At 40.2% G+C, this 13984-nt stretch overlaps 1 protein-coding gene across 3 annotated transcripts in view; it reads left to right on the plus strand.

The window, feature by feature from the left end:
• The first annotated feature begins 1487 nt into the window (after window positions 1-1487).
• LOC134546434 (solute carrier family 12 member 7-like) overlaps window positions 1488-13984 on the plus strand; it is a 72825-nt gene continuing 60328 nt past the window's right edge. For 2 of the 3 annotated variants that reach the window (XM_063389237.1, XM_063389239.1), the window contains exon 1: window positions 1488-3988. In XM_063389237.1, coding sequence (XP_063245307.1) covers window positions 3877-3988 — 112 coding nt within the window. In that variant the 5' untranslated portion in view covers window positions 1488-3876. The remainder of the gene's footprint in view (window positions 3989-13984) is intronic. The other variant, XM_063389238.1, reaches the window with a different exon arrangement.

Here is a 13984-nt window from a genome sequence, read left to right on the forward strand (position 1 = left end):
TTTTCAGTTTCACATGCCTAAACTGCATTAGTCCTGATGACTTGAAAATTTGTAATATTAGTGATTTTTTTCAGTCACATAGACTGTGAAGCATTCTTCTTTCCTTCTTTGCTATTTCTGACTTTGTTTTTTTCTGTGACAATGAATATGTTTTTTTTTTTCCTTTCTAGTGATTTACTTCTAATATCTCAATAACATCAAAGACAGTACAGGTTTTTAAGGTATTGGTGTCTTAGTGATATCATTAACTTCCTTAGACAGATGTCTTGTTTTAAATCACAACGTTATTGTTAGCATTAATTTTATCCTTTTACTATTAGTGGTATATAAACTAGTTTTCTATATGTATCTTAATATGTTCCAGTTTTTAGTTTATTTTGGGGGGGTATTGTAGAATATTCATCAAAATCCATCTTTTTTAATAAGAGGAATGACTTCTAAAGATCCATCTGGATATTTTTGTTTGAATTGGTGCTGTCTTGCTGCATTCCTATCTTTCCAAACAGATATATGGTGATGGTATAGAACTCTGTGTTTTCAGGGAATATCACAAGCTGAAAGGTTTTCCCATTTTATTTTTTTTTAACAAAACACTCTTGTAATATGATTCCATCATTGTTCTTTTTAGACACAGATCTATACAATGTCTTAATTTTATTCTATTTTGCTCTTTTTAATTTCATATGTCAAGAAGCATACCATTAGAGTAGTCTGTTGTTAGACCTGGCATGCATCACAACACTACTTATCTCATGCTATTTCAAAGAAAATTACAAATAAGTGTACGAATTGAGTTACTATGCCCAGTCAAAGGTTGTCATTGTGCAGTAACTTTTAAAGAGGTTCAAATCCCACAGTTCTTGCATTACAGGATGACCTTCTAATGGGGGACAACCTACAAGCCCATAAGAATTTATCATATTTGCTCCACTGCAAATATGATAAATTCTTATTATATTGCCTGTGCCTATTTTTCATCAGGGGGTTCTCCATGGTTATGAGAGGAAACAGAACAGAGTTGGAAGAGGAAGTTCTGCCTCCGATCACTAAAAAGTGGTTTGGCCCAAAACTCTTTCTTTGGCTCTTGGTGATTTTAAACAAAAAATAATTGTATCAGATTGGAGTAAAATGAAGGCTGCAGTCTTAATTTCTCCACACTCAACCTTTTGTGCATGCAGTATGATACAGTTTTCATCTTTATTGTACATAAGTTTCTTTTGATAACTTCTCAAGGCAGCAGACAGACATTCCTGTAAAAATGATAAGCTATTGAAAATTTCTTCTCAATGTTCATATATGATCCCATACCTAATACACTGCATACCATTGTTGTGCTTTCGGTGTCCAGGACGCACAGCGGCAAGGGGGCGCGACACTTTCCCCCTGGGGAGTTTGTGGCTCCCCACTTGGTGACTCCAATGGTCTCAGTGGTCGCTTTCTGGGGCACAGAGATGAGGCAGAGAACGAGACAGATTCTTGGGGTGAACTCAGGAGGTTTATTGAAGGTATTGACAACTGAAAAGCTAAGCTCCAAGAACTGAACTCCAAGAATGAAAAGCCCCAAGAACCCTGAGCAGGGCTCTAGCAGTGGGTTTTATAGAAGGGATGGCACAAAGCAAACAACAAATGAGGGTTCACTTAGGAAGGAGTCTAAGGCGGGGAATACAGAACTCAATCCAATGGGGATAACAAAGGGAGGGGAACAATGCAGGGCAGCAAATGATACATCAAGCAAAGGGAGATTGACAGGGAAGGATCTAGAAACAGGGGCAGGGATACAAGGAATTGACAACTGGGAAAGGAGGGGATTAGGGAAGGGATAAATGTTTGAGGGCCAATGGGGAAACTTCTAGGGAGTGGCCAGCTGACAGGCAAAGGAATTGACACATAACAGTATGCATATCAATTAGGGTACAGAACCTAAGAATAGAACAAACCGATACAAATGAAGGACTGTGCCTGTCTCAAAGAATGGGGGAGGGCAGGTTCAGGGGAGACAAACTTCATATCTAATACACAAATGAAATAAAAGGCTGGCCAAGAAACACAAACTGGAACCCACACCACCACACCTAATACACTGCAGAGCATTGTCATAGTTTAGGAATGATATTCCCAATTGAGTAGCCCCACTGTAAAGAAAACCACAAGCTGCTCCCCTCCCCTCTTCCGTGGAAGATACAAAAGGCAGAGATTACATGCTTGCTGGAAACAGCAAGGAGATAGGAAAATGAAGAGTAACAGGAACAATACTAATAACAAAAATGTACAAAGAGTGATTTACATGCAAATATGCTCATCAAACCTGGGACAATGAAAACCAGTTGTGGAGAGACCCTCCAGCCATCAAGCACACCTTCTTCTCAAAAGTGAGAATACCTTATATCTGCCCTTGGTGATGACAGTGAAGGGATAGAACAACAACCTAGGCAGGTACACATAGCTCCAGGCTCCACTCCCTCACAGTCAATGTGAAAAAATTAGCTCTGCCCTGGACAAAAATCAGTCCTTGTTTTGAAGACAAAATTATTATTCTGTGTATATGTTTCAAAATTACATTTACTATTCTAATTTATCATTGTATCTGATTCTTTCACAGTATTAATTTTGGTAATAGTCTGTACTACAAGAAAATTAACTTTAACATTAAAAGTGCCCCAAAACATCCTTTCCTCTGCAGATAACATTATTATTGGAGATGCGTTATTTTTAGCAATGAAATTTTAGCAATTCCAGTTGCTTTCTTAAGCTAGGAAAAAGGCTGAGGGAGGATGAAGACACTCCTTTTTCATGCAGCCACTATTCTCATTACTGTAGTGACAACCATGGTTTGAATGGGAAGCCCATTACTAAATACCAGAATGTTACCACGCATCTCTCTGTGTCCTTTTCTTGCTGCCCGACCATCTCCACATCTGCTGTCTCACTGCCACCTTTGAAGGCAGAATCACTTTGCCTACCTCCTTCTCTGAAGGCCTTTATGCTGTGGGGCAGACTGTAGTCTTACATAGACATCTTCCATCCCAATGAGGTATGGGACCCATAAAACCACCAGATTCCTCTTCCAAGAGACACAGATACAGACTGACACAAAAAGTCTTTCTGATTTGTTCCACCACTTTCTTGGGAAGGTAGAAAAACAGGAGACAAGAAAAATGCCCATGGCTTCTAAATCTGCTTTCTCTGCTTTGGGAGGGGAGATGCTACAACCTCCTTTGTGATGGAAGTTGGAGGTAACCACAAGCTATATCTCATCACTAGTGCTACATGATTAATATTTGACTTGATACACTGCTCATCCTCTGACTCTTTGAATCTGCTTCACTATTGATCAGAGTTTAAATGCTGACTCTAGCCTGAATCCCAGGACCTTCACCCATCCACTGCAAACCATTGCTGCTGTGTAGAAGAGCAGATTTCTGGGAGCCACCTTTATGTTCTGGTAGTCCAAAGGCACACAGTGGACTTTCTCCACTTGTCCAAAAGGTGATCATAAATCTCCTGCTTGGGCCTTCTGGATGATGTAATCCCTTCAGTGATCTGGAGGATTAAGGTCTTGCGGCCTGGCTCTGGTTTCCTTTGGAAGGCAGTTTCTGTCTGATGGGATGAGAAGAGCAGCAGCCTGGTGTTCTTAGCGCTGCAGCATAACTGTAAGGCAAAATTTGAGAAGAGGGGATGCCCTAGGGCCCGTGCCCCTCCCTTGGGATCCGCGGCCTCAGCGCCGTCAGTCGGGCGGAGCGGGGAGGTGGCGCGGTGCCGGCCGCCGCCCCCCGCTGCGTGAGGAAATGGCTCTCACGTGAGGGAGGCGGCAGCGCCCGGCTCACCCTGCCCGCTGCCCTGGGAGGAAGCGCCAGCGGGCCCGGGGCCGTCTGCACCATGCCGACCAGCTTCACCGTGGTGCCCGTGGAGGCACAGGGCGAGGAGCGGCAGCGGGACGGGCAGCAGCGAGAGGAGGAAGATGAAGGCGACGAAAGGGACCGTGGCGCTGGTGAGAGAGTGGGGAGGCGCCGGGGGTCAACTCGTGAAAAGAGCGTCGGCTCTTTGGGTGCGGAGGAGCGAGTCTGCCGCATGCGGCGGGCCGGCGGAGAGCCCCGAACACTGTGGACGGGCCGCATCGCCTCTCTGCAGCGAGCGGTGCCGGGGCTACCTGTCCAAGTCGAGAAGTGCGCTTCGGGAAAAGGCAAAAGTCTGGCGCCTGGGGTGGCTGAGAGCTTGTTTCCCTTTGTTTCCATTAGTCAGCGCCGCTGGCCGAAAGGAGGAAGTATTCATGGGCGGCTCCAGCCGCGGGAGCGAAGCAGCCCGCGGTGGGGCGCGGCGCCTCCCTGGGGCGGTGTGGGGCGGTCATTCCGCCTCCCGCCTGCGACCGGGAGCGGGTGGGAGCAGCGCCGCCCACGGCGGGTTAACAGACGGGGAAAATACGTGGGATCGATCGTTTAGGTTGGAAGAGACCTTTAAGATCAGATCATCAAGTCCAACCATTAGGCTCTCTTAAAAGCTAACTGCTGTTGGAGCTCACTAGAGAGAGGGCTAGGAGGAAAGATTCAGACTGTGGAGAAGAGCACAGTTTTACCTGCCTTGCTCCAGGTGTTTCTCCAGCCATGTGCTTTTGCGTCAGATATAGCGTTTAGGGTTAAGTAGCTGTTGCTACGAGATGCCGTCGCATTTGGAGCCTTGCTTCTTGCTAGGCCTCGCTCCTGAAGCCTCCTAGGGGAGTAGAATCAAGTCGGAGGTGGAGCTGGGCATCGTGAGGGTCTGCTCAGGACAGCCCTTTCTGCAGGGGCGCTAGTATTTCTCTACCAGCGTTGCGGGGGGAAATGAGTGATTTTTCACTTGGATGACAAGGCACTGCTGGGAAAGCAGTAATTCTTGTGGCTCTTAACACTTCCTTTTTCCGAAGAGTGTTGCAGCAGCAGCTGCAAGCATAGTGTGTGAATCACTGCTAGCACTACGAGGGCTAGGTCACATCTTGCACGTTATTTTGGATGCTCTGTTAAAACCGATATTTCTGTAAAGGTGTGGGCAAGGGGATTAAACTTCGTTAGGTGATCACAGGTCAATAGATGGGGGTTTGTAAAAGGCATCTTATTTTTGGGGTACAGATGACAGATAAACAAGGCTAATTCCATGTGAAGGTAAAGAGATAAAAACAGATATTTGACACACTTAATATATTTACACTGTTTTAGGAATCTAATATAGTAAAACACCAAGCTGATAAAGTTGGGTTATTTTCTTCCAAAGCTTTCTACACTTAAACCTTATTTAACCATAATAGATACATATTACATATGGCTGCCTTTCCCTTAGTATATTCAAACAATAAGTGTTCTAGTAACTGCCTCTTCTTTTCCAAACTAAATGCAATAGAAAAACCAAAACAATGTAAGCCGTGCCAATAGTTTCTTTCTTGTACTAGATGGTACAGTAGTGGGCTAGTAGTACAGCATTAATTGGACAAACTTTCTTTTGGCAGAAAAGCTAGTCAGTGAGGCATGGTGTATGGTGTTTACTCAAGTGGCATCTCAAAATACTGAATATACATACAGACGTAGTTAGAGAGGATTTGTTAGATGACATGTATATATGAAGCATCTGAAAGGCTTGGAACATTTTTAAGTCCTGGGAAGGTGAGAGGAAGAGTGGAACTGCTACTTTCATAGTGATTTATCACAACCCTAAAGGCCACAGATTAAAACAAACAAACAAATAAAAGCCCACACAAACTTGACGTGATTAGGTAGTGTTTTGCAGAATAGCAGTTACGGTTGCAAGATATGTTTAAATACTTTTATGGATCTGTATCAGTCAATTGGATGAATTTAAGTATGACTCTTCCTGTGTGTCTGTAAAATTTGAAGTAGAGAGGAAAACACTTGAAAAGGGAAGGCATTGATTTGTACATAAATTACAGGAGAAGAGCTCTGACTTCATGAAGAGATTAAATGCTACCGTCTTACAGAGAGTTTTGGGAAGTGAAAGAGGTACTACTTACTGTTGCTTTGGGTATTGTATGGTATTGTATTGCTACGTTAATGCTGTGTAATCAAATAATTGTTCTTGAGTTATTCTTCTGAAAACTAAAGAATTCTGAAATGTTAGTTCAGCTAAAAGCTGCTGTAGTAAAGCCCATCTAAAAGCCTACTTCTTAGAGAAGGACTCTTTGCCCTTCTCACTGCTCCAGCCTTGAAAAAAAGGCTAAGTAAATTATTTCTTTCCTTGTCCTCCTCTGCATCATTTGGTTTGCTTCCTTTTCACTGCACTTGACCGTCAGATGCTTCACTGGCCTGGTTCACCATGCTAAACCATGAGTAAAATAAACTGCTGCAGAGGTAAAAATCATGCTTCCCATGTTTTTGAGTAGAGATGAGTGCTGCAAAAAGTGAGAATGGCTAGGGTTGTGTCAAGGTGAGAGGTGGGTAAAGCTGAGAGCAGAAATGAAAATAAAAAAGAAGAGAATGGGGACTTCCTATTTGACTTAGTCTTAGCCTGTATAGCTCAGCATGTTATTTTGTTCCCATTGTTTAGAAATCTAGCATGTTATCAGTTTTTATTGAATTGTTTGTCTTAAAAATGAAGTAGTTTTTCCTTGACTGCACTAGTACCCTTTTTTTAAAAAAAACCCAACTTACCAAACACACAAAAAAACTGACAAACCTGTCCCATCAAACTCAATGCTAATTTTTTGAGAGAATCAACTGTGTAATTATTAGATCAACAGTGAAGTAGTTTTGATTCGTATTAGCAAGGCACTTATCAATTAGTGCACAGTTTTGTGCATTTATCCCCTTTCATGCATTCTTACCTGATACTCATCTGTGTAGTAAAGGAATAATGTTCTTACTCTGGGATGTTCTTACTGTATGATCATAATAATCTGAAATTCCATAGCTTTGTATTTTCTCACTATACGGTGTTTTGATGTATGTGAAGGAGGGGAAGACATTAGTGAATGGCTATGGGGCTGGAATGTAGCACTAGTCACAGTAGTACTTGGGAAGAGGCAGAATGGAAACTATTACTTCAAGTGAACAATACAGTTAAGGGTGCAGTCTGCTGACCCAAATATTCACAAAGTAGCAGGAAGCAGATATGTCTGTGTCTTTTAATGTGTTTGTAATATACTGCAAAGAAAGGGTAGTCAGGATATAGTAAATGGTTGAAAAAGAGAAGGAAATATGAGTCTGTAGGCAACAAGGTATGAAATTTTATAAGAAATTCTGGGTTTAATTTGTGTTGGGTGTTTTGTTTGTTTTTTTCACACATATTTGTAGTGACTGTCTGGATAGACCTGTCAAAATTCTGTAAAATTTATCATCTTTCTATTCCTCAGCAGCTGTGTGTATCAGGTGTTTGAAGGCATACCTAGTATTTTTAACATCCCATAGTATTATTTACCTCACCACAGCAGTTTCTTGTTTAGAAACTAATGTGAAAAATAACTCCTGCAAAATCTTTTAGAATTGAAGGCTCTCAAATACAAGGAATAGCAATAACAAACCTGATCATCTACAAAGAAGTCATAACTAATAAAGCCTGGATGGTGTGAATTTCTGTAAAATGTTATTTATTGGAAAACCAGGTAGTAGTTGACACAGGTATGTGTTTGCGTGTGTGTATATATATGTGCAATGGAGGAAGATAGATTAATCTTACTGAGAAGTCTAGTGTATTTTCAGTCAGCCTTTCAACCTTTACAGCCTTTCCACAGTTGACCATGCTTGCGACAGATGTTATGATCAGAGAAAACAGATTTTGGATGTTATTCAAAGATTTGATCCCAGGAACGAGTCTGCTTCTACCACTAACATCCACTTAATAGAATTGAAACACTTTGTAGGAAGTTGTTTAAGGTTGGTATAGAATGTGTCATACATTAATGCATAACCTAGAAAACAGGGACATATTTAATTTGAAAGAGAATGAGTAAATTCTGCTGCCAGTCTTAAAATGAAACCTTTATAATTTAAAAATACTTGTTTTTAAAATGAGCAAAATTACTAGAATTATATTTTAATGTGTTTATCTGCTACATCTTAAGTAGAATAAATGCCAACTGTTTCTACATAAAATCAATGTTTAAAAATTAACTAACTTGCTTAAGGTCTGCTAATATGTACTTGGTGCGTAAAAGAGAGTTTTTTAATAGTCGATAGGTCTTTGGAATAGGTTAATACAACTTGTTGCTAATCTCTACTGATCTGTTTAGTGGAGATATTTTAAAGTTAATTTATTTGATAGAAATAAAAATTTAAACATACTTATTATTAGATGAAGATGTGGAATGTTTCAGTGACTTGATCCTTCCTATTTCACTAAGCAGGGTGTTTATTGCTGTCGAAAATCCTTCAGCTTAATTCTCTTTAGGGAGTTCTGTGACTGTTGGGTAGTTTGTGTTCATGCTTCTTGCCGCCTGAAGTCTTAATGACTTGTTTCAGGATTAATCCAGTGCTAATAAGAAGCAGGATCTGAGGTCTTACACTAAGCTGGGAGGAAGGAACTGTCTGTTTCCTGTTTCATTTCTTGATACCTGAAGAATCAGTAGGGGAGACTGACTTAATTTTCCTTAATCATGAGTGAACAAGATTATGAAGAAAATGAGCCAAATCCAAGTGAGTCTCTTTAAAAGGCTATATTGTGGTTCTAATAACTTTCTTACTGAAATGGGAGGTTTCTGTACTTCTAGCCATATTTTAATGAATTTATAGAAGTTTTGCAGTGTTTTTATTAGAAGTGAGTTGTACTTGATTAGAATAGTAGCCTGACTAAAGAAAAGCTAAAATTTAGCAGTGTTGATAACTTGGGTGATGGATGTAATATTAGAATTATCTATTATGTAAAGAGGTTTATTTACAAGGGGCGTGCATACACTTTGTTCTGCATCTCAAGATAACATAAATTGTGCTAATCATTAATAAAAATACTGCAAGAAATTTATGATGTAGCAAATATATTTAGACATTTAATTACTAAAAAGAACCCAATAACATGAAACTTTGAATTAGATTGCACTGAATTCTTAAACCAATGTGACACAAAAATTGATGCAAGATGTGTTCAAACAAGTTTATTGTGGCCTTTTTCATAATTTGCATTATGGCAAGGTAGTGGCTTTTAAAAGCTTGACTATATTTTAGAGCTCTAAGGAGTTCATCAATATGTAGATTTAGATTAGAAGTGTTAAGACAACTTATAAGATTCTATGCCTTCTCTTTAGTTGCCTGTCAATTAAAAACTTGAGCACACAGGAAGTAAATATACATGCTAGAGAAGATACAATTACAGGTTTTGCCACAGGCAGCTTTCTTGGATGTGACGCTCATATATGTCAGTTTTATTGACTTTTAAATTTTATGTATTTTTACCTTAAAAAGTTTTGTTACATTAAGATTAAATGTTTGCTGTCTCTTGTGCAAACAGGATCTCATTTTCATATTCTCAGTTTGCAGTGATTTGTTCTTAATGTGACCAAATATTATCTGAATGAAAACGTTACCATTGTTTTTATTTAAAACTGCTACCTTTCACCTGTGTATGGCTAACTAGAACCTACCCCAAGGTCTTGATCACAGACTGTGATTAAGAGTTGCCCATTGCAAACTATGAAGAGTTAGGACTTTTCTGTGAAGGATTATTCTCCAACTGCAGCTTTAGATAACAGTATATAAAACTAGCAATTTCTAGTGGGAATCAAAGCTTTTTTAGTTTTGCACATGTACTTGTTTGGAGAACAGTTACATGTTATCATAGCTGAGCTATCTTATTTGAGGTCATGTGGTTCAAAAGTTTATATAATTCTCACTCCTTTGAACAACACCTGTATTCTTTTGCCACATGAAAGCAGTCTACTTTTATTTTTCAGATAGATGTTCTTGGGGTTGCTTTTCCCTGAGATTCACCTTGGTTTTGCTGTTCCCTGACGTATGTAGGGTTTTTGAGCTTTTCTTGCCCGAAAAGTCCCGTGCCAGAGCCAAAGAAGACAAACTGAGTTTGCCAGTCTGTGCCTCCAAGGTTGTTTATTCTTTCATTATCTCTTAGTTCTTTCTCAGCTCTGCAAGGCATCCCCAGCAGAGCAGGACACATGGCAGACTGGGCTCTGTGTGAGGCTGGCTGACCCCCTTGTACAGATCCCTGTCTGGTCTCGAAACCCTTCAGGGTGACCTGAAGGGTTTGGAGACCAAGAGGGATGTCCTGGACTCCAACAAGATGTTAAACTCTTACAGCATGTTAGGAAAAAAAGATGCTTGCTTTTTTTGGACAAAACGTATTTGAATACAAAAGTAAATAGGAGCATTAGGAGAATTACTTGGATATTAATAGTGATGGCAGACATAGTGTGGGACAGGGAGGAAGCAGTGAATCTGGAAAGGATTTAGGGGTCAGACTGGAATAGAATATCAAGAGCTTGGTTTAATGCTGTAGTAAAGAGGGCTAGCCTGATCCTTGGAGTAGAGAGGAGACGATTATACTTCTGTAAATAGCATTGACTAAGACTGGTGTTAGAAGGCTGTATTTGATTTTTAAAGTTTGAATTATTTTAGTTTTGTGTAACTTAAAACCTGTACAGAATGTTAACACAAAAGTTATTTAAAAGTTAGAAAAATGTTTTAGGAACTTAATTTTTTCAGTTTTTCAAGACATGGGTGTAGATGATTTGAATAAGTATAGTTCCCTTCTGTCATGGGTTAGCACTGCTCAGATGTTAATGCACCCATGAATATGTTTTTTCCCTAACAACTACTGTGGGATGTGATCAGGAACAGAGCAGAGCAGGCTTAAACTTTAAAGACAGAAAACTAAAACTTTATTACATTACATAAGAACAGAGATAGAAAACTCTAAACACACACAGAGACAGAAATAAAAACTTCTCAGAACATTTCTTCTCCTCCCCCCAATTTCTACCCCTCACACGTTACCCTCTATGGCACTAAAACCTTGGGTTTTAAATCAAACAATCACTACTCAAAAAAACTAATCTTCAATTCAGCAAGGGAGAGAGGAGTCTCTCCTGCATTACAGACTGCTCCTCAGGAAACGCAGGTCCACTTTTTGTGTGTTTCTATGTCACCTGTGGCACCGCCCGGAGAAGTCTGCCAGGGGACACTTTCTCTTTCTTATGTCCAGTGCTCTCACCACTGTCCATAGGCTGAAACTGCATATAGGGCTCTTTTAAGGATGCTTTCATGCCGAGCTCTCTCCATCTTTCCCCTGGGGCTGAGGGCTTTTTTTTTCTCTGCGGGCAGAGGGCGCCACCACACCCTCTCCCTTCTCTTCTCTGTTCACTGCAGCAAGTTGAGCTAGGCTACATCCACCCTAAAATGCAGTTTATGTTGAAAAGAGACTTGAGTTCAGTCTATGGCTAACATTATGCAAGAAAAGTCTAGCTCAGAAGCCATTCTTCTTCAATTCCCTGCCCATCGGGTTCTTTCTAATCGTGCTTTATCATCTCAGTCCCAGGCTGGTTTTGTCTCTCTTCTGAAACCACTAGCCATGAGAATCAATGTCTGAGAAAATAGTTTCTTTCTGCCTCAGAAAGAGTTAACAGTTTCTGGGTCCCGGCAGGGGGCTGCAGGCTCAGGCACTCCCGGGCTCAGCAACTCCCACACGGCTGGGCACTTTCTCCCAGAGGAGGGGGAGGGCGGTAGAGAGAAGACACAGAAGGCAATTCTACAGTTTTCTACCCCTCCATCGTGGATGGGCCCAGCTCAGTTCTAGTCCTGTCCACTCTCTTCTCCCCCCGGGGCCCCAGCTTACTTCAGTTCTGCCGTGTAGTTTTCTTGAGCCCGGCCATGTGGCTCCCCTCCCCCACTCAGCCTAAAGCTGAGCAGGGGAGAGGAGATGCTTCTCTGCTGAAACCAGAACCCAAAAAGAGCTTGAACCTCCCTGGAGTCCTGCTTTTAACCCCTTGTGTCGTCAGAGGCGTGTCCAAACCTCCAAGTGGCCAATTTAAGTTCCAGCACAAAACCTGATCACTGATTGGCCTGCCCACATCCCCCTAGAAAAATTTACCTCCCCCTGCAACCATGACACCTTCATAGAGAGAAAATACTGTGAGTGGTTAAATTTGGAAGCAGTTACTAGGATGTTATAGCTAGAAGTATGAAAGAGACAAATTTAAATAGAAATATGGAATATTTTGAGGTTTTTTCAGTATTAAAAAACATTAATCTTTACATAAATTAATAGGGTTTTTTCCTATTTCAGTTCTGAAAACATCAAGAGATAAACTGCTTAAATTTCAATATGATTTTTTTAAAGTTATAGAGCTTAATGCTCAAATGAAGTTCTGCAGCCTGTGGAAAGATGGAAAATCAGATTAGACAGTCAAATATTTGTCTAATCTCTCGAACAAGCATCATATGCAAATTTAGGATCACTTAAATGTTTGTTTCCTTGTCTACCTCTAGCCTTTCTCTGCTGCTTTCTCTATAACAAGACAGATGTAACATTTTTTTCATACTCTACTACTTGTGATTCAGGGGTGGAGAAGTAAGCAGAAGTGGGAGTTTAGTGTGATTGTCATGAATGCTAAGGAAATTGTTTCTCTTGGAGTAATTGCTCATCCCTACGCTGATTGTCTCTGGTGACAGCATATGCATTTATAATTAATAGTTCAATTCCTGTGCGGAACGGTATGATATGGTGAGTAATAAGAATGACAGGGGAATTGCAAAATTGTTAGGGTTTGAAGGGACTTCTGGAGATCTCAACCCCTGAATAAGAGGGCCATCTCTTAGGTGAAGCTGGGTCCACATGTTTAAGCTATACTCTTGGGTTCTGTTTTACACTGTATAAAATGGCCCAGTTTGAATCAGCTTAGAAATTTTTAACTGTTAACATACCTTAAAAGTAATCTACCTGTCAATGTTTGTGAGGATCACTACGCTGAAACTTCTGAAGAATATGAATTTGAACACCATGCTGTCTTTTGCCTCTGTAACCAACACTGAATTGTGACATGCAAAAATTTCTACATAAGTTTTGTTTGGTGTGTGGAAGTGTTAATAAGAAATCATCTGATGATGTTGTCAGAAAATTTAAGGCCAACACAGCTCTGGGATAGTTAGTGATAATTTGTGTGGGTTACATTACATTGGCATTTGGGGGACTGGTGTGTATGGGAGTGCACGTTGTGATGATCTGCATCAACACACTGAATATTACCTTGAGATGTATCTCCTACCTTCTCTTCCTGCAGCTGTATGTCTTGTTTACAAAAGAAAATGTCACTGTTGCAGCTAATTTCCATGCAAATATAAGCACCCCTCACAGTGCTTAATTATCTATAGAAATCAAGAGTAGGGCTTTTTGTATGTCTCATCAGCACAGCAAATACCCCACAGGCTTTTAGGAAAGGTACATTAGTTATGGCTTTAATTTGTCTACTGGTCCAGCAGTAAGCACAGAATTGTGCTAGGTTATATGACTATTCTGTATCAGATTAAAAACTGTGATAATAATTTTTAAAGTAGGTATGGGAGTAGAAACATAATTTTTAAAACTTAGACCTTGATGACTTATGTTGAGTGTGGAGTATGACATGAGCAGGCAAATCTTTTTTGTGTCAGAAGACAGATGAAACATACCATAAACAAACCCAAAAAAGATTGGTTTTTGTTATTCTGTGTTCTCTTTCTTATGGTCCAAAATGAAATTCTAGTCTAGATTTAACATTTTTGCCTGTAAACCCTCATAAACTGAGTTACTTTCAGAAATCAAGGAAGTATAGATTTTTGAAGCACTTTTGTTGCAGAAACCGGATTTCAGAAGAAATACAGCTTAAAGACATGTCTGAAACTACATTGGAAGTTATAATATTTATTTTATGTTTCACTCAGCTCACACTTGAGAAGAGTTTGTTGTTCACAATTTCAAAGAAACCTAAGGAAAAAGTGATTTGCTTGTCAAGCATCAAAACGAGCTGCCCAAGGAAGTTGCTGAGTCACCATATCTAGTGGTGTTTAAAATACATATAGATGTGGTG

This window comes from Prinia subflava, unplaced genomic scaffold (assembly GCF_021018805.1).
Source record: "Prinia subflava isolate CZ2003 ecotype Zambia unplaced genomic scaffold, Cam_Psub_1.2 scaffold_73_NEW, whole genome shotgun sequence".
NCBI classification, from domain to species: Eukaryota; Metazoa; Chordata; class Aves; order Passeriformes; family Cisticolidae; genus Prinia; species Prinia subflava.